Raw genomic sequence first — 22672 nt, forward strand, 5'->3', positions numbered from 1 at the left:
CATCGATAATATGTAGCATGAAAAATTCCGTTTGTAGGGGAGGTGCCACGCTCCCTTGTCTAATCGAGATAAAGGCTATTCTATGTTTTAATGGGGCTAAATGACGCCAGTGTGCAAAATGATGATCGGTTGAATAGTTAATTGGGATGGAAAAGCCGCACGCAGAATCGATTCTTGACTTCGGAATCGACTTTATGGTTTCCGATTCTCAAAGTCAATTATTCACCTCTGATTGTCGACTTTATGACTTAAATTAAAACTGAAACTTAAATTAACTTGAAAAAAATTAAAATTTAAGCAGATATCGCGTTGTAGAGCTGGAAAACTATCGATGGTCGTGGCCACCGATAGTTTCGATAGTCGATAGTCACAACCATCGATAGTATCGATACTATTGAAAATGTCGACACTATCGATAGTTTTGATTAAAACAGTCCAAAAATTAAACATAGCAACTTTTATTGAAAATGAGATCAGAGTTGCTAAAATATGACGATATCTTTTTTAAGGAACAAAAGTTTATCAAAGATTTTTAGCTTCAAGCAGCATTTGCGTTATGACATATGTATGTTACTGAATAATGTATGTATGAGTGAAAACTATCGATAGTTCTTACAAAACCATCGATGTTTTCGATAGTCAAAAGCCATCGATACTATCGATAGTGCCATCGATAGTTTTCCCGCTCTATTGCATTGCCATATTTTGAATATTATATCATTGAAAGGCGCTATTGCTAGAATGCACGAAAATACTAATAAATGAAATATGTAATAACACTACTGCAATAGGATGGCCAAACTTAAAAATTGGCTAACAAAGTTACAAATACTTAGTAAACAAAAGTCAAAAAGTCCTCGAGTGCGAGTCGATTCTAGTCAACCTGAGGTGACTGAAGTCGATTCCAAAAAGTCGAGATTTTTTTTACTACTTCCACCCTTAGTAGTGTATAAAAAACGTTATAAAAAATGTTTGTTACAAAATATGTAAAAAAAACACTGTTGGTTCTTTTTTATACTGGAATACAATTCATATAGTTTAAAATTAATTAAAAATTCATTATTTTTAATTTGTATTCCGATTGGAGGCCGCTGTGGTTAGCAGTGCGCGCTAACATTCCGCATGGCCTGGGCTCGAATCCAGTTTCCAACAAACATTAAAAACACAAACACTATTATCCAAAAGTAAATTGCACAAAACAAAGAGGTTATGAAGGACCTCACTTCTGGTTCTGAATAAGAAGAATATATCAGGCTCAATCTAAAAAAAATAATTTATTTTAATGAAAGAAAATAAATAACAATGAGCTTTAGTCTTACCAAACGAAAACCATCAGGCAATTTGTATTGCGGTCAAACATCAAATATTTGTTCTGTTGCAGCGCACGCGCACCAGTGTTTGATTTTTTTCTGTTAAGCCATTGCATGGAGATCATGTGTCAACGCTCTATATGTAACAATAAAACAACAACAAAACAAAACCAAAAAACGAAACATAAAATTTACTCACTCACCTTTGCCAGATAGCAATCACAGGTAGCAATGTTTACGATTAATCGATAGCTTCACGAATGATTAAAAAAATTAGAGCACAAATTAATATTTAATTTATTCTTTTATTTTATTGTTTAAATTTATATTATACGCCTTACAGCAGCCAACAGGCAATGACACGCGGTACATTAAATTATGATGAAATATTAAACTGCCGGCAATTTAGTATATGCACGAAAATATTCGTAATTTGCACGAATTTAAAAAATATATTTCTTCGTCATTTCGCGTCAAGCGGACAGGGTAAAAAGGGCGATGTCTTAGAATTCCTTCATATTATGGGTAATTCTAACTGGGTGAAATATGAAATTGTGCGCATATTTTTTTTTCATATGATGGCTACTTTTCGAGCTATGGGCTTCCAAAGAATATTAAAAAATAAAATTATGTTTTTTCGAAGGTATTTTTTCGTATTGAATAAAAATTCAAAAAATCTAAAGCCTGGGCGGCATCTTGGACAAAAAAATTTAATTTTCTGCACACTGTACGATGACTTCTCCTTCGTCTAAATTTTCCTTAAGCTTTTTAAAATAAAGCGACTGTTATTCTGCAATATAAGCATGTGGTTTCAGAGTCTCCAGGGCGTCACACAAACTGTCTATAAAATCGTCTCTGGACAGAATTTGAGTGGAGATTGTGAAGCGGTCGGTGTCAAGCATCATACTTAGTGCGAGGTATATGTGAACAAATTTACGTACCTCCCAAACTAATGCAGATCATATTCTAAAACTTTTAGGGTATTATAATTTTACCTAAGGCTATATTTTCAAAAAAAAAAATAAAATAATAAAGCAAAATGATCGATATTTCTCAAATTTCGTTTTTAAATTTTCACTTCCGGTGTGGTATAACAAAGAATGTTTGTTTGGAAAATTGGTTTCGCATATTAAAAAGCGGGAAATTTTCTCACCAAATCGCGAAGTTAAAATTATTGAATTTTTTTCAATACGAAAAAATACTTAAGAAAAAACCTAATTTTAATTTTTATTATTCTTTGGAAGCCCATAACTCAGAAAGTAACCAAATTGTACTGAAAAAATGCCTTACGAAACCCCCTTCGTTATATTTACGAATGGTTCGTAAAATTTTGTGGTGAAAAATGTGATCGTATTATGAACGAAAGTTTCGTACGTTGTACAAAAACATAGACTACGAAAGTTTTTCGTAGCATTTTTACGAAATTTTATTTTCAGTGAAGCGATAGCCTCCTTATACTTAATAATAAGCAATAATTTAAAACAATAGCGTGAGAATCTAAATTGAGACCATTAAAAATATCATATTGTTATAAAAAGAAATGATTCGTGATGAGCGTAGTCAGTATTCGGTCCAACTGCGGTAATCAACAAGCTGTTAACATTAAATACATTTTAATAAGTTGGAATTTGAAAATAACACATTTACATCATCGCTTTGGATTTACTGCAATTGTTAAGAGCACAACCAATTGTGGGTAGTAAAATCACTCAGGTTTGTAAAAGTATTTAAATGAACGCTTATGATTTATTTTTGATTTCGATAATTTTATATCGTGGCCAGTGCCGTGAGTGTTTGTGAGCGATTTATCGAATTAAGTCCTGACTCAATTCTCAGTGCAGGAGGAAAATCCCGAATGACAGAAAAGTAATCGTATATAATATGTGAAGCAAACTCCGCTTTCAAAAATATATGTCAGAAAAACTCAAGCTTGTAGGGAAATTCACGAGTAACGTCTCTATGTGAAATCACGAATGACTACATACTTGTATACTTTGAATTATGCACGCTGAATTTATTTTTCGATAACACCAAACTATTGGTATATCTTTTCTCACTTTGCTGCCCCGACCATAACAGTCGATAGGATAAAGACCTCGCGTAAAATTTCGGAGATCATCGGTTCGAATATTCGGGCAGAAAAACTATAATTTGTAAATGTAGTGATCTATATTTTGTTTACACAAATGTAAATGTTACACACTACTATATTTGTACACTGAGAAAAAATTAACCGAAAATTGGTTAAAATTGCCAAATTCAAACTTGAAAGGGAATCAAAGTGATTTTTGTTTAATATCAACAATAATTTGGTAATATTAGTCGCTTTTTCATAATTAAGAAAAAAAAAAAAACAAAACAAAAAATACATTTCGCCTCTGGCGGCATTCGATCCTAGGCCTGTTAAAAGCAAACAAATAACAGCAAAAATCTTTGGACGTTGGACTACAGCCAGACATAGAGTATGTTCCAACAGGCACCCAATTAGCTAATTGAGAGCATTTCAGCAGTTAAACCCCCAATTACATCAAAACTAGCCTTATAAAAACTCAAACAATTAGCTGGAAATTAGTAACTAATTGGCAGCAAATTGTCGTAAAATTGCACATGCAACCCTGTGAAGTGTGTTTAATGAGAAGAGTAGAGGGATTGTTCAACGAGAAAACGAAATGTCAGAATAATGAAATGTCATTCAAATCAAATAGAAAAAAAACACTTCCTTTTTCCTAAAAGAGCCAGTCAGCAATCAAAACTTGATTGTATTGACTGGAAAAGTTGAATATTTATATTATACACCAATAGAATTTTATTTACATTTTGTTCAGACAAAACTTTTCACAAATAAAATAAAAACCGTATCAGCTGTCAAACACTAAGGGCTGGTTTCTCCAACTCAACTTAACTTAGTTAAGTCAAATTTCTTGACTTAGTCAAGAATAAGCTGTGTAAAACGTAGGCTAACTTTTGACTTAAGTCCAAAAAGTGGCTAAACTAAGTTAAGTTGAGTTGGAGAAACCAGCCATAATTGTTTCTTTTTAGTTGAATGTGTGTCAACACTAAACTCAGTGACGCAATTTAAAGCTTAATTGTCTCAGCTAATTGGCCTGTTTGAACATAATAATACAAATGTGTTTTCAAATGTTCAGCTTGAATCACATTTATAACAATCGGTATATTTACCATTAAAAAAATGAAAAAATAACTAGGTTGAAAAAACTATTGTGCTTTTGGCTCACTGTAAGTCATACTTATTAGTCTTGCAGCAGAAATGATATCACACATGCAGGAAGATAGAGGCCAACAATGGAAGGTCCATTATGATTCTACGGTTTCTAGTTTCACCTGGCGTACCGAGTTTGAGCACCCAATAAATTTTTTCAAGAGTTATGCCTTACATTCGTGAAATTACGATCAGACCTAGACCCCGTTTGCTTGCAGAACCGCCTTGCAAGTGGCAAAAGCCACACCAATACCGTCTTTACCTATAAGTTCGTCTGCATGGAGTTTATGAGCTGGAGCCGAACGCATCTAAGGCAGTTTGTTTAGCAGATATCAGCGACAGTTCAGTATAATTTTATAGTTAATCGCGATGCAGCTCGGTTTTCAGTTTGCTTACAGGTTCTACAGTTTCTTAGCTTCGAAGACAAAGCCTAGTGTCGGAAAAACATCGATGCATCGAAAATATCGATGTTTTGCTTCGATTCATTGAAAATTTGTCACTCGTTGTTTGCTGAAAACTGACTAGTAGCAACACTGAACCGTCATTCCTATTTTTCAGTTGTACAAAAAATAAAAGTGACTTTGGCCAGAAAATTGAAATGGCTCAAAAAAGTTCCGTTAAAATCATAATTAGCTCAGTTGTGGTGGTTTATTTAAAATTTTGTACCATTTTACTAATAACATATTTTGTTGTGAAACATTATCTGAAAAATCCTATGCAAATCGATGCATCGAAAAGTATCGATGTATTTTTGCCACTGACATCCCTAGAAGGCACTACAGTAGTCGAGTAATCGAAATGAGGAGCTGTAAGTTCTGTACCTCCCGGAGGTCAAACTTCCGAAATAGACCTGACTCAACAAGGGGTAGCCGGGTATTTTTTTTATCGAAAAGCGGCAAGACTTTCCGCATGTTGGCGTACTAAAACGTTGCACTTAATTTGGTTAGGTTAGTTTTCTCATAAACGTAGCCACCATACAATTACGCCATAGAGGGTAAGCACGGTTCAACTCTTTTTCTATATCCATTTGCCCGCGGGACTACATTGGGTCGAGTAGCAGAGATTAACGAATCCCCTCGAAGTAGGGTGGAAGATGCTTGCATTGTATGCGCCCTCTCAAAAATAAAACAATTAAGCACTCGAAACAAATCATTCGTTTCAGGGCCAACATCTGCAAAATGCCGTCGCCGCTGCTCGGCACACAATGCGCAGCCCAGAGTGTCGGAACCGTCAATACGATGGTAAGCTCACTACTCCAAACACTCCTTGCCGCACAATGCGCCATCTCTCCGCCCGAGTTGTGGCCAGCAGACAACGCAGAACCAGCGCTGAAAAATGGTTTAGAAACGTATGACTTTGTAGTAGTTGGCGCTGGCTCCGCCGGATCAGTGGTGGCAAGCCGCTTAAGCGAAAATCCAAATTGGAAAGTGTTAGTGCTGGAAGCGGGCGGTGATCCACCTCAGGAGTCAGAGGTATTCATTTGCTATCGATTCGCTTATTAGAAAACTTGTGTAAATCTTTGCAGATCCCAGGCCTATTATATGCCATGGAGCACACAAACGCAACTTGGAATTATTTAACAGAGTTCAGCGATAAGGCGTGCTGGGCTTTTAAAGATCGCCGCTGCTATTCTCCTCGAGGTAAGATGATAGGTGGCTCGGGTGCTATTAATGTTATGCTCTACGTACGCGGACATCGTAAAGACTACGATAGTTGGGCGCATGAAGGCAACAAAGGATGGGGATGGGATGATGTGCTGCCATATTTTGAACGTTCTGTGCATCCAGTGGGCAACGATACCCACCCTAACAGCTACGTAATACTTAATGAATTTCCAGTCAACGACGCAGACATAGAAAACATGATTTATGAGGGTATTGCAGAGTTGGGTATCTCACGCGTAAGTCAGTTCACCGAAGGCAGTGAGACGGGTTATGCCAATATACCAGGAACGTATCAAAATGGACGTCGCATGAGCACCGGGAAAACTCATCTCGCGGCAGTCGCACAGCGACCTAATTTACATGTGATTAAAAATGCTGTTGTGACTAAGTTAAACTTCGATGAGAGTGGCAGGCAGGTGCGTTCCGTAAGCTTTGTACTGCAAGACAAGTACGAACTGAATGTGGGCATTGAAAAGGAATTAGTGTTGTCTGCTGGTACAATTGAATCACCAAAACTATTAATGTTGTCCGGCGTGGGTCCAGCAGAACACTTGATTGAATTTGATATTCCAATAATGCACGACTTGCCGGTAGGCGACAATTTTCAAGACCACGTGCAGGTTGTGACCTTCTTCAAGTTAAATGAGCATGAGGCAAAGTCATTTCAGATCGCTGATGCATTAGATAGCATTTACAACTATCTCATACACCAGAATGGGCCGTTGGCATCTCAAGGCACGGCTTCGCTAACAGGATTTGTCAACACACTCAGAGATAGCCCGTACCCAGATGTTGCATTCCATCATTTCGCCTTTCGGCGCGGCGATTTTGCTGCTCTACAAATTTTTCTGGATGGTCTGAATTTTAATGACAATTTTAAAGCTCAAATTCGTCAGGCGCTTGATACTTCCGATATTTTGGGTATGTTTAATGTGCTCTCTAATCCAAAATCCAAAGGTAATATACGTCTGCGCAGCGCGGATTATAAGGATCCACCTAAGTTGACACACAACTACTTTAGTGAACTCGAAGATCTGGAGACCCTCCTACGCGCCATGCGTTTCCAGGAGCAACTGCTTAACACTGCCGCCTATAAAGCAATGAAGGCCGCACTGCTACTACCCACAATTGACGAATGCGATATCTATGAACTGCAGAGCGACGACTATTGGCGGTGCTACATAAAATATTTCTCCAGCACTACTTATCATCTAACTGGCACAGTGAAAATGGCTCCAGAGGAGGATCAGACACATTGCGTGAATCCACGGCTGCAGTTGGGCGGTTGTAGTAACGTGCGTGTGGCCGATGCCAGCATTATGCCAAAGGTGCCCAGTGCCAATACGAATGCGGCTACAATTATGATTGCTGAAAAGGCAGTCGATTTTATACGCGACGACTGGCAAGATGAGGACTGGGAAGATGAAGACGATACGGGCTATTGAAGCAAGGATTAAGATTTTATTTAGCTATAACTTTCGAAATAAAAGTAATATAAGAATAGCCAACATTTCCAAATACTAGGGACTTTTTCATAATGCCACAAAACCTCCAAAAACTTATAGTCTCCATCGCTTTTCTATATATGTATGTATTACACTGCATCATAAAAAAAGGTTGCGCTTTTTCCGCCGGGATTACAAAATGTATTATATTTGAAGAAGTCTATCAAAATATTTGGGAAAAATATTGAGATTTACGTGAGCTGGACTGATTTCAAAATACCTCCAAAAATGGAGTTGTTTTCTTTAATAAAAATAGTTTCTTTAAGAAATATTTTTAAAAAATACCCTCAGATAACAAACGAGATTAGGCTTAAATAATCTACATAAAAATACTCTAAAATTTTTTCAACGAAATCCTAATAATGAGATTTTTGATAATGTTTTTTTAAAATTTTTCAAAAATTAAGTTACGAAAACTTGAATAACGGCCGAAATTATTCCAATTTAGGCTTATGGGGTATCAGTAGAATGCAGAGACCGTACCGGTTATGCATTTTATAATAAAAAGCAAAACATTTAAATTTTTTTTTTACTTTTATTATTTTGAGCAAATAATACCGGGTAATTTTGCTTTTTATTTTTTTAAGTCAAAAATAAAAGTTAAAATTTGTTTTTTACCTTTTTGAGCAGAAAATAATCGGTAATTGTTGCTATTTATTTTTTCAGGCAAAAATAAAAGTCAAAGTTCCAAATCAAGTATTCCAGAGTTGTATATACTCGAATTTAATAGTTTTAAAGCTCCTATCTGGATTCTAATAACTCTCTAATACACAAATACCAAGGTTAGATCAAATCTAAATATATATACTGCCGGAACAATGCCAATAGCAAATTTTTCACAATATATGCAAAAATTTTTATTCTAATATTTTTTCGCCAATTTTGTATAAAAATATGGTTCTTTCAACAACAAAACACATACAAATAAAATTCCTAAACTTTGTGCAAAACTCGTGAAAATTCAGCAAATTTCCATCAAAATTTTCAACTTTTTAACCAGATTTTTTTTTGAGTATGCAGTTTTGCAGCCCATTAAATTCTAAAATTGCGTTGATTTTTGAGATTTTTTTTTGTTGAAGGTGTTTTGCATTTTTTCCATATAAAGTATTTTCTAAAACAATTTTTTGTATGAAAGAGACTGCGTGAAAACAAATTGCCAAAAATCAACGGTAATTCCCAGCTACTTAAAGCATAATTTTTTTACTATGCCTTTTTGATGTCCAAAATTGTAAAATAACTTTTATTTCCAGTCTCTGGTAGAAAAGTATTTCCCACTTTTTTATTTCTGTAAAAAAAATAGTCATTCACATCTCAGTTAGGAAAACTAAGTAGTTTCGTTGGATAAAAAATTACCTTGACCTTTCAAATGACCCTCAAAGTTAAAGGGTTTCAAATTTTTTCCCTTTTTTGACCTGAAAACAATATGCAGTTAACTTTTTAAAAAGTTTTGAACACATATGTATGTATGTACGCATTTTTGCTGTTCTTGCGTCAAGGAATCCCTTTCCATTTTCGCAGGAACCGAAAAACGCATTTAAAAATTTTCAAGAGTTCATTACATCCTTTTATAAAAAATTAAAAATTTTACTTATGAAGGTCACCTTCAAACGAAAATGTTTGTTTCTTTCTTTTTTTCCACAAAAACAGCTTGTAATGGGTTCATGAAAAAAAATATACAATGCGTTTTTCGGTTCCTACGGCAATGAAAATTGGTTCCTTGGCGTAAGAGCAGCAAATATGTGAGGTACTTTCAGGTCGTAAAAGGAAAACAATTTGAAACCCCCTCCCTTTGAAGGTCATTTGAAAGGTAAAGGAATTTTTTTTTATTGAATTTTTATATCCTAGCGCACTTGTGCACAAGGGTATTATAACTTTGTTCGCATAACGGTTGTTTGTAACAGCCAAAACTAATCGAGATAGATATAGAAAAATGTATACATAAATGCTCAGAATGAAAAGAGAAATCGATTAAGCCATGTCCGTCCGTCCGTCAGTCTGCCCCTCTGTCCATGTACACGATAACTCGAACAAAAATTGAGATATGTCAACGAAGTTTGGTAAGTAGGTTGTCCTCTATCCAGGGTAGGTTGGGATTGAAAATGGGCGAAATCGAGCAATAACCACGCCCACGTCGAATATAACGGTATTTTGAAAATATGCAAAAACTAAGATATTTCCAAATACTGGATCCAAATTGTTGAAAGTTGGTATTTGAAGTAGAATTTTGGCACAAAATAGGACAGTTATAAATTTGTTGGAAAATGTTCGTGGTCCCGCCCACTTATGACTAAATGCTGTATCTCTGTAGTCCCTTTACCAATCCCTACCAAACTCGGTGAGAACATTGCTTAGGGCCTCACTAAGAAAATCGGTGAAAATTTTTGAAATCAGACAATAACCACGCCCACCTCCCATATAACGGTAATTTACAGAAATGCGAAAACTGCGATAAAAATCAATATATGCAATGACCTCTTACCAGAAAATTCCTGCCACTTACCATATAACGGTAAATTTCAGAAATACGAAAACTCCGATCTTTCAATAACTAAATACTACAGAAGTATATCTCGATAACCGCCTTACCGATTTCCACCAAATTTGGTCCGATCATTTCAATATATCATAATAGCATATTATTCAAACTGTTTGACATTGGGAAAAATACTCTTTTGAAAAAAAAATTATATCTAATACGTACGCCGGGTACATATAGTTCTTTTTCGCCCGAACTTATCCTTCTTTACTTGTTATAATTGAAAATTTGTACGCAAATTTATTGCACTTTTCTGGTTTTTGCGAAAAGCTTAGAAATTTAATTTGCATGTTTTTTTGTAGTATGGAATATATTTTTATAAAAAAAATTGTGAAAAAAGAACGAACACTTTTGTGGTTCACTGTAGTTTCGGACAATATCTATATTGTGGAATATCCCAGCAAGCATTTGGAGTCATAAATGAGTCATTAAGGAGTCCTATTTCGGAGCCTTTACGCCCAAAAAGAGCTCATGATAAGAGTCCGAAATGAAGGTGTTTCCCTTCCTCCGAAGGTCGACTTATATGAGCTTTAAGTCATACATCCAATGAGTCTCAACTTAAGTCATATTGGTCTCATATATGGCTCATTTTGGACTCGATTAAGACTCCCAATTTACTTTTTTGGCCTCATATTTGAATGATTTCAGACTCTTTTTGAGGCTCTATGACTCCTATTGGCCTCATAAATGGCTCCTTTCGGACCCTTTTTTAGGTTCTCATGTGACTCTTATTGACCTAATTTTTTGAACTACAGTATATTTTGCTTAGCCACCCATCCTTCATTGTACGAAAAAAAACACTTAAACGAGTTTCCTTTATTACTTCAATGAGGACGGTGTCCGAATCCCTACGAACCCAAATAATGAGACGCACTTACCACGTAGAAACTACGGCAAGCGAAATTTTTTTCCGAATGGTATCTAATTATTTATATACATAAAATGATAGCCGTTTTCGTTCTGCGAGATGAGAAAAATAAATATAAAGCTTGTAAAATTACGTAACGTGTGGAGCCAGTACAGGTCAACATAATACTTTCTTTGATAATTGATAATAGTTGTACAATTGTTAAGGCAGGTATCGCTAATGTGCGGTATGTTGAATGCATCTATCGGAGTAGATTCCTTATAAATATTAGAAATAATGCCGCAGATGCGCTTTTGGGATAGGTAGGTATCTTAAATGTGCACTTAAACATAAAGGCAGTAAAGCAAAATATACTGTACATACTTAGAGCTATATTTGAAGTTTTTTTGCCAATATTCTACGACCTTTTTTTTGCAAACGCATTCAGAAAAAAATTCTTTTAAATACCTTTATTACCTATTGTACTTATATTTACATATATTATTATTGCATACACATATGTGACACGTAAAGTTAAAAGGGACCTACGCTCAGAAAAAAAGATTTCGAGAAAAGCGACTTTGAAGTTTACCAAGTTGATTTTGATAATTCTGAACGTTTTAGTGGATTGAAACTCGTTACTCGTTAAAATTTATCGGAATTTCTTAAATGGGCCACTTCAGTTATGTGATATCTTATTTCCAATCAACAGTGGTATTTTTTTCATAGCTATTGACAATGCAAACAAATGCCTAACTTTGATTTTACAAAAAAAAAAATACTTTTTTCTTGCATATAGACAAGTTTTTGTCCTTTTTATTCAAAATTCAATTACAGACGATCTAATTTACCGATTTTGACAATTCATCCGTCATTTTCATTGCTATTAAAAACTCTTCAAGAACATAGGTTTTATTTATTTAAAAATAATTTTTAAGAGCAAATGCTTATAAAATTGTTGGTAAAAATATAAAAATAATAGTCTTCTCCACCACTTCTTCCCACAGAAAAAAACCATTTATGCAAAATTTTACTCTCTAAAATATCCTCGTGAGAAAAAAATGGATCGCAACATGGAAAACCGTGATTTTTACTTGAAGGCTATCGCGCAATGCAACTGGCGCGCTCGGACTTATTTTGGTCAAGGGCGTCTACAACCAGCGTGCCCTCACAGGTTTATTTGTTTTCATGTGACAGACTCTAAAACAAACAGAGGTAGATTTCATTGAAAAATTATAATTTTCCAATTCACTTATTGAACAAATATCTATAATATTTAGAAAAAAAGGAACTCATTTGTTGTATTTAAAGATAAAATAAATATTATCCTCATACAGTGACGAACAAACGTTTTAGTGCAGAAAATTTTCCGCAATTATGCAAAGTTTTTCATCCAAATTTTTCTGTGTGAAAAAGTGGTGGAGAAGACTATTATTTTTATATTTTAACCAAAAAAAAAAAATAAAAAATTATTTTTAAATAAATAAAAGCTCTGTTCTTGAAGAGTTTTTAATAACAATGAAAATGACGGTTGAATTGTCAAACCGGTCAATTAGATCGTCTGTAATTGAATTTTGAAGTAAAAAGGACAAAAAAGCTATGCTATGCAAAAAATACCACTGCTGTTTGGAAATAAAATATCACATAATTGAAGTGGCCCGTTTCAGAAATTCTGACTCTTTTGTTCTTTTATTTTGAGATTTACTACGTCAACCTTCTCTAAAGATTAAATATGAAATATATTTAAAAATATAACAGCACTTATGTACGTATGTATGTATATACATAAGTATATGCATATATGTACGTACATATCAACATGCATTTAAATTTTAAAAACAGTAGCTGCAGTTAAATTTTGCATATTTTGTTTAATTAATTATTTTATCTGTGTAAACAAGCTTAGATATACATTTCGAATATTTATTGTTTATATATTGGCATAAAGTGCGGGCTCATAACTTGGATCATATGTATTGACTACATATATATTCAGCACGGTCAGAATTTGTTTGCGGGGATGTAGCAAAAATAGTTCAATACATTCTAAAACAAAAAATAAAAATAATTTGAAATTTTCTATCAAATGTCTGAGTAATTCATAAAAAGGTTAGCAGTAGTGTACACAGTGAGCTTCAACCATGTTTAGGTTTGACTAAAATGACCTCAAAAATGAAAAACACAGCTTTATTACTGTTCGATTGAAGGTCAACAATTGATGAATTTAAATCGTAGCTGCTCATATTTTCGCGAAATTAGGAAGTTATATTTTTTTCACGGGCAGCCACGTACCTAAGGAAAAATTCCACTGTTTTAAACTTAACACTCGGATATACCCCCTTCACCTTCCCCCCTGAACCGACGACGTGGACATGGTGGTATTATAGTTCCTTTTATATATTTTTTATTTTTATTTGATTTTTTTTATATATTATTTTATTTTTTTGCTTTTATCTATTTCTTATCGTTTTGTATTTTTTTTAGCTTTTTTTAGTATAATTATTTTTAAAGCTTACATCTTCATTGCTGCAATGTATTTCAAACTCAAAGATTTTTATTCAAATATGCCGTGAAGAGAATTCAATGACTGCTCTTTTTAGTTGTGTTGAATAGCTAGGGTCTCCAAAAACATTTAACTTACATCGTTGCCTAAATTTTAGAAACTCTCTGTGAGTCGATTCGCCAGCCTGTTCTAACCATAAACCCAATCCTCTCTTGTATAAAAAGCTAAAGCAATGTTTCAAATGTTTTAAAATCACTTGAATTTTTAAGGTTTCTGAAACCCCGGTACTGTTAAAAATTTTGTTTAATTCGTTTATATGTTTGTCCAATTCGGGTCCGACTTCATTTGTAGAGAAGCAATCTTTTACTAATTTATTCATAGCTGCAAATGCTGAAATAAAAGGAATAGCCGAAGAGGTGCGCCGTGTGAAGAAACCTCGGAATCCGAACGTTTATCGGTTTCGCTTAAAGGCTTCCGGCATGCAACCTCCCCTTGGTAATATTTAGGAACAAGTTTAAGTTTTTTGGGTCATAGTAAAGCTCTCTCGTGTCCAAGAAGGGAGACTAAACCACTCAAAAAAAGATGATAGAAAAACCCTTGCATTATATGTATGTAATTCAGTAATTACGCACTTCTGGATTACAAAGCCATCATCATCTTCATCAAAAACGGGAGGGTTTATTGTACTGTGACATTGCTTAGTATTTTTATACCCGAGCGCACTTGTGCACAAGGGTATATTAATTTTGTTCACATAACGGTTGTTTGTAACAGCCAAAACGAATCGAGATAGATATAGACAAATGTATACATAAATGATCAGGATAAAAAAAGAAATCGATTAAGCCATGTCTGTCTGTCCGTCCGTCTGTCCGTCTGTCCGTGTACACGATAACTCGAGCAAAAATTGAGATATCTCCACGAAATTTGGTATGTAGGTTTCCCTTAATCCAAGGTAGGTTGCTATTGAAAATGGGCGAAATCGGACTGTAACCACGCCCACTTCCCATATAACGGTAATTTCCAGAAATACGAAAACTGCGATATTTTAGTAACTACTGAAGATAAATCACTCAAAATTGGTATTTACAATAATTTTTTGACAAAAAGTAATAATATTATAAATTTTTGGAAAATGGGCGTAGCCACGCCCACTTATGGTTACATGTGTATATCTTGGTAACCGCTGTACCAATTTCTACCAAACTTGGCACAGTTGTCGGCCTTCGTACAGCATACAAAATCGCCTAAAATTTTTAAAATCGGACGATAACCACGCCCACATCCCATATAACGGTAATTTAGAGAAATACAAAATCTTCGATAAATCAGTAAATATTGAAGCTAATTTATTCAAAATTGATGCTTGCAACAATTCTTTACCAAGAAATACGTTTGTGATAAATTTTTGGAAAATGGGCGTGGTACCGCCCACTTATGATCACATATATGTATCTCAGTAACCGTTCTACCAATTTGTACCAAACTCGGTGTGGTTATTGTGCTTGCCACATATAAGCAAACCGTTGAAAATTATTGAAATCGGACTAAAATAACGGCCGCTTCTCATATAACGGTAAATTTCAGAACTGCTTGAAACTTCAAAATTTCGAAATCTAAGGACTCTAATTTACTCAAAATTGATACGCCCCGGCTTACCATATAGCCGTAGCTTTCGGTAAGGCGAAAAACATATATTTAATACGTGCGCCGGGTATTTAATGTTCGGCTCTGCCCGAACTTAGGCTTTCTTACTTGTTTAAGTACAACTTCTTAATCGACTTCGGCGATGGTTGCGTTAAATATTTAACAACATATCATAAAATCTCTATCGTTCGTTCGATTTTCAAAAATGTGGTGTCAAATTAAAGGGATTGTCCTTTGGCTGAGCAACATAGCTTTAGTTTCATGAAAGGGGTTGCTTCTTCTTCTTCTTCCTTTTTGGCACTGTAAACGCCACTCGTTTCTCTTCTTCTTTCCATCGCAGTGGGGCCCTCCCTCTTCCTTTGCTACTACCAGCGGGTTCCGAGTTGAATACTTTCAGAGCTGGATCCTCGGTGTCCATTCGAACGACATGGCCAAGCCAGCGGAGCCGCTGTATTTTAATTCGCTACACTATGTCCATGTCGTTGTAAAGCTCATACAGCTCATCGTTCCATCGTCTGCGGTACTCGCCGTCGCCAACGTGTAAGGCCCGTAAATCTTCCGCAAAATCTTACTCTCGAACACTCCAAGAGCCGCCTCATCGGATGTTGTCATTGTCCATGCTTCTGCGCCATATACCAGCACGGGCATGTTGAGTGACTTATAGAGCGTGGTTTTCGTACGTCTAGAGAGGACTTTCGTAAAAAAAAATATAGAAAACGGTTTTTTCTTAATAGCGGTCGTCCCTCGGCTGCACTTGTTCTGCCTTGTGTTAGCGCTGTCACATTTTCATGTTCTTTTCTCAGCCCTTTCGCAAGGCGTCGTGTTCTTTTCTCAGCAGGTTGCGCTCTGATCCGGCGAAAGTGCTGCCTTTTCTGCCCTCAAATAAACGTGAGGGTGAGAGTTGCATGGTTGATTTTTAATTTAATCTTGTAAAAATGCAATTATTTTCCCTATCAGAAATAAGTGTTTTGCTTTAAAATTGTTAAAGACTTACAGGCCAAGTGAATAATTCAGCTTTATTAAGTTCTATAAATAAATTGTGATGGAGTCGTATATTTTCTGTTTCATTCTCATATAAAGAACGCAACATTTTCTCAGGTTTCAGGGCAACGCAAAGCAAGAGTTCCCATATAAAAGGGCAGAACTTTTTTTGAGAAAAGAAAACGCTATTATATCCATGAAAGGGGTTGCTAGATGTTAGAAAATCGAGTTCAAAATTTCTCTGCCGCAGATACTTATTTGCATTAAATATTTACCACCAAGTCATAAAATCTGTATCGTTCGTTCGATTTTAAAACGTGACGCGCCAAATGAAACGGCTTGACCTATAGATGTGCAATATGGTTTTAGTTTTTAAAGGGTTACCATATATGCGAAAATCAAATTCAAATTATTTATTAAATTAAATGAATTATCCCAATATGGGTATCAAAAGAAATGGGTTTTGAATAAACACTATTTTTTTAGCTACAGGTAGGAGGGTTGCCACGTGTTTGAAAAGTACAGAAGTCTTATGCATGAAATACTTTACAGTAAGCGTGAAAAGAAAGAGTCTTAAGAAACACAACAATTAAAATATTTTCAGATGCATGAAGAGGGTGTTTGCGATAAATATTTAACGTCACGGTAAAAGTAGTATATGGCGGGTACAGAAAACGAATAGCTGCGTTAAACGCCAATTGGGCTGGGAAAGGCTAATGCAAAGGCAATAATATAAACAAAAAACAAAGACGAAGATAAAGAAAAGATGAAAATGAAAAATGAAAAGTGAAATATTATCATACGTTTCTTTTATATCAGGTACTGCACACAACATGATTAACTTGTGTACACCAGTTTAGCTTCCCCACCTTCAGAGTATAGACTTATATTTTTATTGGGCGATTTAAATCGGTTTCCTGATCTGAATCATCAACACCGCAGTCCAATTCCGGTGAATACTTTTTTTTACCTTCAATCGAAGAGTAATAAAGCCGTGTTTTTAATTTTTGACGTCATTTTATTCAAACCTAGACATGATTGTAGGTCAGTGTGTGTAGTAAGTAAGCGAAGTTTTGAAGGTAAGAAGTTTAGCGGATGCAAGATTCAAAAGCAGTGTTAAATAATACATTCTTTGTGTTGATATAGAAGATAACTGTGATTTAAAGATTTAATGATAAGAAATATTAATCATTTTAGATTTTTACTTTCAGCCAGTTATTGTACTTTTATTGTTTCCGCTCTGGCAATGCGAGTGCATTGACAAGTTTTTTTTTACAGTTGTAATAAAACATTAAAAAGTATAAATTTAATTAAACAAACATATGCAAACAGACATTGACACAGATAGAAGCTACAACGATGACGCGGAATTGAACACTTTTGTACTGTTGTGTAAATCTGTTATAAAAAGGAAAGCTTAGCGATGCGCTCTGTCAGTAAACCAGTGACCTGCAGCCAGAAAACTTCTAAAATTTTTACGAAACGAACCTTATTCATGATAACGCAGTGAATACTTTAAGTGGATTCAAATTTTGTCTGATATTGTGTTAAAGCAATCGGGTAAGCAAAGCATGAAATATCATCAAAAATAGCGTATTTATTTTCAATTAAATTAACAAATAAAGATTTAATCATTTTAGCAACAATAGTTTCGTAATGTCGTCTCCACTGCTGGCGTCTCAATGTGCAGCTCAAAGCGTCGGTGCATTCAACTCTATGGTGAACGCGTTACTTCAGGCGATTCTAGCCGCACAATGCGCAATCTCACCGCCCAACCTGTGGCCCCCAGATTACGCTGCCCAACTGCTGAGAAAAGGGGAAGACACATACGATTTTGTAGTGGTGGGCGCAGGCTCTGCGGGCTCAGTGATAGCCAGCCGTCTAAGTGAGAACCCAAATTGGAGAGTGTTGGTATTGGAAGCGGGCGGTGATCCTCCGCAAGAGTCCGAAGTGAGTGTGCAATGAAAAAATGTGCAGTGCTAATATTGATTTACTTATTTTAAAAAATTAACTGCTTTCAATATTCTTGCAGGTGCCTGGACTGCTATTCAGTTTGGAACACACAAACGCCACTTGGAATTATTTAACCGAGCACAGCGATAGGGCCTGCTGGGCGCTGGTTGGTAAGCGCTGCTATTGGCCGCGCGGCAAAATGATTGGCGGCAGTGGTGGTGTTAATGGCATGCTATACGTGCGTGGTCATCGTGGCGATTTCGATGGATGGGCGCATGCCGGTAACACTGGTTGGGGTTGGGACGATGTGCTGCCTTATTTCGAACGTTCGATTCGTCCGGTGGGAAATGGGAAGGGATATGTAGTACTCAATGATTTTCCATTCAATGATCCGGATATTGAAACTTTAATCTATCAAGGGAGCGCAGAGTTGGGCATACCACGCGTGCGTCAGTTCACTGAAGGCAGCGAGACGGGCTATGGCAACTTGCCAGGTACAATTCAAAATGGACGCCGCATGAGCTCTGGCAAGGGACACCTTTCGAAAGTTTCTCAACGACCTAATATTCAAGTTATAAAAAATGCGCGTGTAACGAAGTTGAACTTCGATGAGAGTGGCACGTACGTACGTTCAGTGAGTTTTGTTATCCGTGACTCAATCAAGATGCGTGTTAATATCGGTAAAGAGGTTGTGTTGTCCGCTGGGGCGATTGAATCACCAAAGCTGTTGATGTTGTCAGGTGTTGGTCCAGCGGAACACTTGCGGCAGTTAAATATTTCGCTAGTCCACGACTTGCCAATCGGTGATAATCTTCAAGACCACGTGCAGGTTGTCACTTTCTTGAAACTGAACGAGCATGTGGCACGTTCACGTACAATCTTAGATAGCCTTGATACCACTTATAACTATCTCATACACCGAAGAGGACCACTGATATCACATGGCACTACCTCGCTAACTGGATTTATCAATACGCTCAAAAATGGCCCGTATCCGGATGTTGAATTTCATCATTTCATTATGCGTCGCGGCGATTTCGGCAGCTTAGAAGTGTTTCTTGGTGGTCTAAATTTTGACGATAATTACAAAGGTGAGATACGCAAGGCGTTGGAAACTGCCGACGTTTTGGGCATATTTAATGTACTCACTAACCCAAAATCTAAGGGAAATGTGCGTCTACGGAGTGTTGATTACAGGGATCCACCCAAACTGGTAGACAATTATTTTAAGGAGCCTGAAGATTTGGAAACGCTGCTGCGCGCCATTCGCTTCCAAGAGAAGCTGCTGAACACAACTGCTTTTAAAGCACTGAAGGCCGCTCTAATATTTCCGCTGGTCGCGGAGTGCAATGACTTCAGGTTGCAAAGCGATGACTACTGGCGCTGTTATATAAAATATTTCTCTAGCACGACTTATCATCTATCGGGCTCGGTGAAAATGGCTCCAGAGGAGGATGCGACAGGCTGCGTGAATCCACGCCTGCAGTTGGGCGGTTGTAGTAACGTGCGTGTTGCCGATGCCAGCATTATGCCAAAGGTGCCCACTGCCAATACGAATGCGGCTACAATTATGATTGCTGAAAAGGCAGTGGACTTTATACGCGAAGATTGGCTTGGTGGAAGATTATAGTGAAGGAATATTCAAGAGTAAATAAGTCAGTCAAGAGCAAATCAAGTCAAACTTTATACCTGTGTACTAAAATATTATTAAAGTAAGCCAAATGGTAAAAATGATATTATGGGTAAATAAAGCTGGCGTGTGTGTTTTATAGGCGTGTTTTTTTTCAATGAAAATTTTGATGTTCGGTGTTCAATTAAAGCCAGTTTCCATACAACAAAGTACTGCTCTTGAAGTTTTACGGAACTTTCCTCGTTGCCGACGGTGGACAATGCAAACTGACGCCATTGAGATAGCAATGAAGCACAATAATCACAACAGCTCCGCAGCTTTCCGAAAGATTAAATTAGTAAATTAAAAAGTAAACTTTTAAACGGTTGAAACCAACCATGATTCCAGACTTCTGTGGCGTTCTTCAGGCGGGTAAGCATTTACCCACGAGAGTGAGCTGCTTATGCTTGCAAAGCCGAAGTCGCCGCGTTCAATTCGATCCTTACTGCCAGACGAGCAGTACGTTCACGACTGTTATATTCCGAAATATGCATTTACGGTTCGAACCTAGATTTGGGCAAGACCCGCAAATTTTGTACAATATGAAAAAAGCCCAGAAAATCTGTAAACAATTCCATACTCCTGGTCGAAAAAATAAAAATCTGTACACGTACATTAATTTTGGCTAGATATCCGTACCTTACGTAGAAAGAAATCCATACTTCGGACAGAGCTGTCTGTAAGGAACTAACTCGCGAATGTCCTGCACTTCGCAGTTGGATATTGATCTCCTGTGTTATGGAACCATTGTATACCTGAGCGATATATAGGTGATAAGATAAGGCGCTTAAGTGCACTGATATTACACCTTCGACCTAATTTAAATTATTGAAACTTTCGAAGATATGTCTGGCTTGTAATGCAGAGAATCCAAGATACGAAAAGATTATTAGAACCCAGTGGGAAAATGTAATGTATAGTAATCGAAAAAAAAATCAGTAAAACAGCCCTTTTCACATTCGAAAATGCATTTTTTTTCGCAGGGCGATGTCCTAAGAAAAGTGGGGCATTCAATTTCAAATTTTTGGAACTTTTTGAATACATTAGAATGCTGATTACATAGTTAGCAGTAATATAATCGAGAACTCATAAGAAATACATTATATTATTTATCACGCATGTAATGCATTACTACTTTTCCGACTGGGAAGGATTTAGAGAAATTACTACAGGAATATGATGCAAATTTGACTATAAGTGGTGAAGTTATAATTAGGAATGTAGTAGCTAATTTATTGAACATTTCATACATTAAGGAATCTGTTTTCTTAAATCGAATGGTTAAAAATATAGGCCACTACCTTTACCAAACATAATGTAAAACTTGGAAAGGGTTACGAAATAACTAAGCTGTAAACACAAGCAAAAACATACTTAAGGCTATGTTATGCATACTTTGCATTGCACTGCATAGATAAAACATTGCTTGTGAAACGTATTCGGGATCAGTCTTGCCACTTTCGTTGGGTTTCAGATCAAATTTATTTAAATATTCCAAACAAGTGGCAACACTTTCACAGCTGATTGTTATTTGCCAAGGTTGATAAAATAACCTACCTATCAATCTTAGTTGTATGGTACAAACACAGGGTTGCATATCTCATATTTAAATAGCCAATGCTGGGCATTTAAGTGCAGTTTAAATGTATGATCTGAAAATGAATTGTTGAAGTTAATCAACAATCTCTAATTAAATAGGCTATCTGAAATTGGGCCTCAGTGTAACTTTTTTGTTCTACGAAATGAACTTAGACAAGGGATGGTGGAAGTTCGTACCAAATTCACCATCTTCTACATATGACAAAGAATCAAATAAGTTCGTGTATAAAGTTAATGTGAAGCTTATTTTTGCCAAGCTGTTGAATGGCACAGCTATAACTTTTGGTGGTAAGCAGGACCGCAATATCTAGTGTGTGAAATTTTTTAAGAACGTTTGCGATATGGTCTTTTTCTAGGTGTAATTAAAACCACGACATATTTAACTGGGTAGAAGTGACAACAAAATTTATATCTCTTTGTAGGTATCGTGTTGTATTTCTCAAGTAGGTTTTAATTCTTTTCAGGCATGAAAAGCTTCGTTCAGGTGTGGCTATTGAAACAGGCAAAAGTGCCAATATACGTAAGATTTTAAAAACATTCCCAAAAGACGTTGTATTAGCTACTTGTAATGTTTCGAGAGCATTTCGAAAATGTTCGTGTGAAACTCGTTTTTACACATTTTTGCCTCCAGAAGAAAGTTTTGTTTCGAGCAGTCGATTACTTTTTCATAGAAAGCAAACAATTCTTCAGTTTTTTTTCGTTAAAATCATACTTTGGAAACAAAACACTAAAATTATTTAAAACTGATTAGTGGTTTAGGAACCGGCATTTCAAATGAGCAATATATGTATCAAGGAAGGGAATGTAAAAAGCAATGCGATAGTATGCCTCGGCGTCTTCGTTTTTCACATCAAAGTGATTCTTTTGGCGACTGCTGTATCGCGGTACTTTGATTTCTGTACCTACATAGTTTGGTGCATACTTCTTCTACGTGTTCGAAAAGCAAATCAAAGTTTTTTTCTGCATCTTGTCGCATTTCTTCAAATTCCTTTAAAGCGTCGTCGGCTAAGCTCATTGCTTCTGCAAGATCTTCATCAGGTACTTGTAATTGCCGGCTAGCAAAGCAACAACAATTTATATAACAATATAGTTTAAAAAACTAAAACCTCCCTATTATAACCCTAACCCTAAATCCCCCTCCCCCATCAGAAAATTCTGGATCCGCCGCTGGCGACCGCTGTGGTGTAGTGGTAAGTAGAGCGCTCTTCCACTCCGCAGGGCCTGCGTTCAAGCCCTGG

At 36.2% G+C, this 22672-nt stretch overlaps 3 protein-coding genes across 5 annotated transcripts in view; 2 read left to right on the forward strand and 1 right to left on the reverse strand.

The window, feature by feature from the left end:
- The window catches only part of LOC118748995 (flotillin-2), a 516275-nt gene that overhangs the window by 162274 nt on the left and 331329 nt on the right, over positions 1-22672 (reverse strand). The window lies entirely within an intron of this gene.
- LOC118748991 (glucose dehydrogenase [FAD, quinone]-like) lies at positions 5709-7692 on the forward strand. The gene is made up of 2 exons (XM_036483768.1): positions 5709-6002; positions 6056-7692. Exons 1-2 carry the CDS (start codon positions 5709-5711, stop codon positions 7637-7639), a joined length of 1878 nt encoding a protein of 625 aa, XP_036339661.1. The 3' UTR covers positions 7640-7692.
- On the forward strand, positions 17595-19937 carry LOC118748992 (glucose dehydrogenase [FAD, quinone]-like). The gene is made up of 3 exons (XM_036483769.1): positions 17595-17773; positions 17854-18163; positions 18246-19937. The coding sequence occupies exons 2-3, from the start codon at positions 17870-17872 to the stop codon at positions 19794-19796; spliced, it is 1845 nt and encodes a 614-aa protein (XP_036339662.1). The 5' UTR covers positions 17595-17773; positions 17854-17869; the 3' UTR covers positions 19797-19937.

The sequence above is a fragment of the Rhagoletis pomonella genome, unplaced genomic scaffold, assembly GCF_013731165.1.
Source record: "Rhagoletis pomonella isolate Grant_MI unplaced genomic scaffold, Rhpom_1.0 Rhpom_scaffold_00013, whole genome shotgun sequence".
NCBI classification, from domain to species: domain Eukaryota; kingdom Metazoa; phylum Arthropoda; class Insecta; order Diptera; family Tephritidae; genus Rhagoletis; species Rhagoletis pomonella.

What these genes read in the sequence shown, in the direction of transcription:
- LOC118748991 (XM_036483768.1), top strand. Translation starts at nt 5,709, where the DNA reads ATGCCGTCGCCGCTGCTCGGCACACAATGCGCAGCCCAGAGTGTCGGA. An exon ending in ATCCACCTCAGGAGTCAGAG is followed by an intron (nt 6,003 to 6,055) that starts GTATTCATTTGC and finishes AAATCTTTGCAG; the next exon opens with ATCCCAGGCCTATTATATGC.
- LOC118748992 (XM_036483769.1), top strand. Translation starts at nt 17,870, where the DNA reads ATGTCGTCTCCACTGCTGGCGTCTCAATGTGCAGCTCAAAGCGTCGGT. An exon ending in ATCCTCCGCAAGAGTCCGAA is followed by an intron (nt 18,164 to 18,245) that starts GTGAGTGTGCAA and finishes ATATTCTTGCAG; the next exon opens with GTGCCTGGACTGCTATTCAG.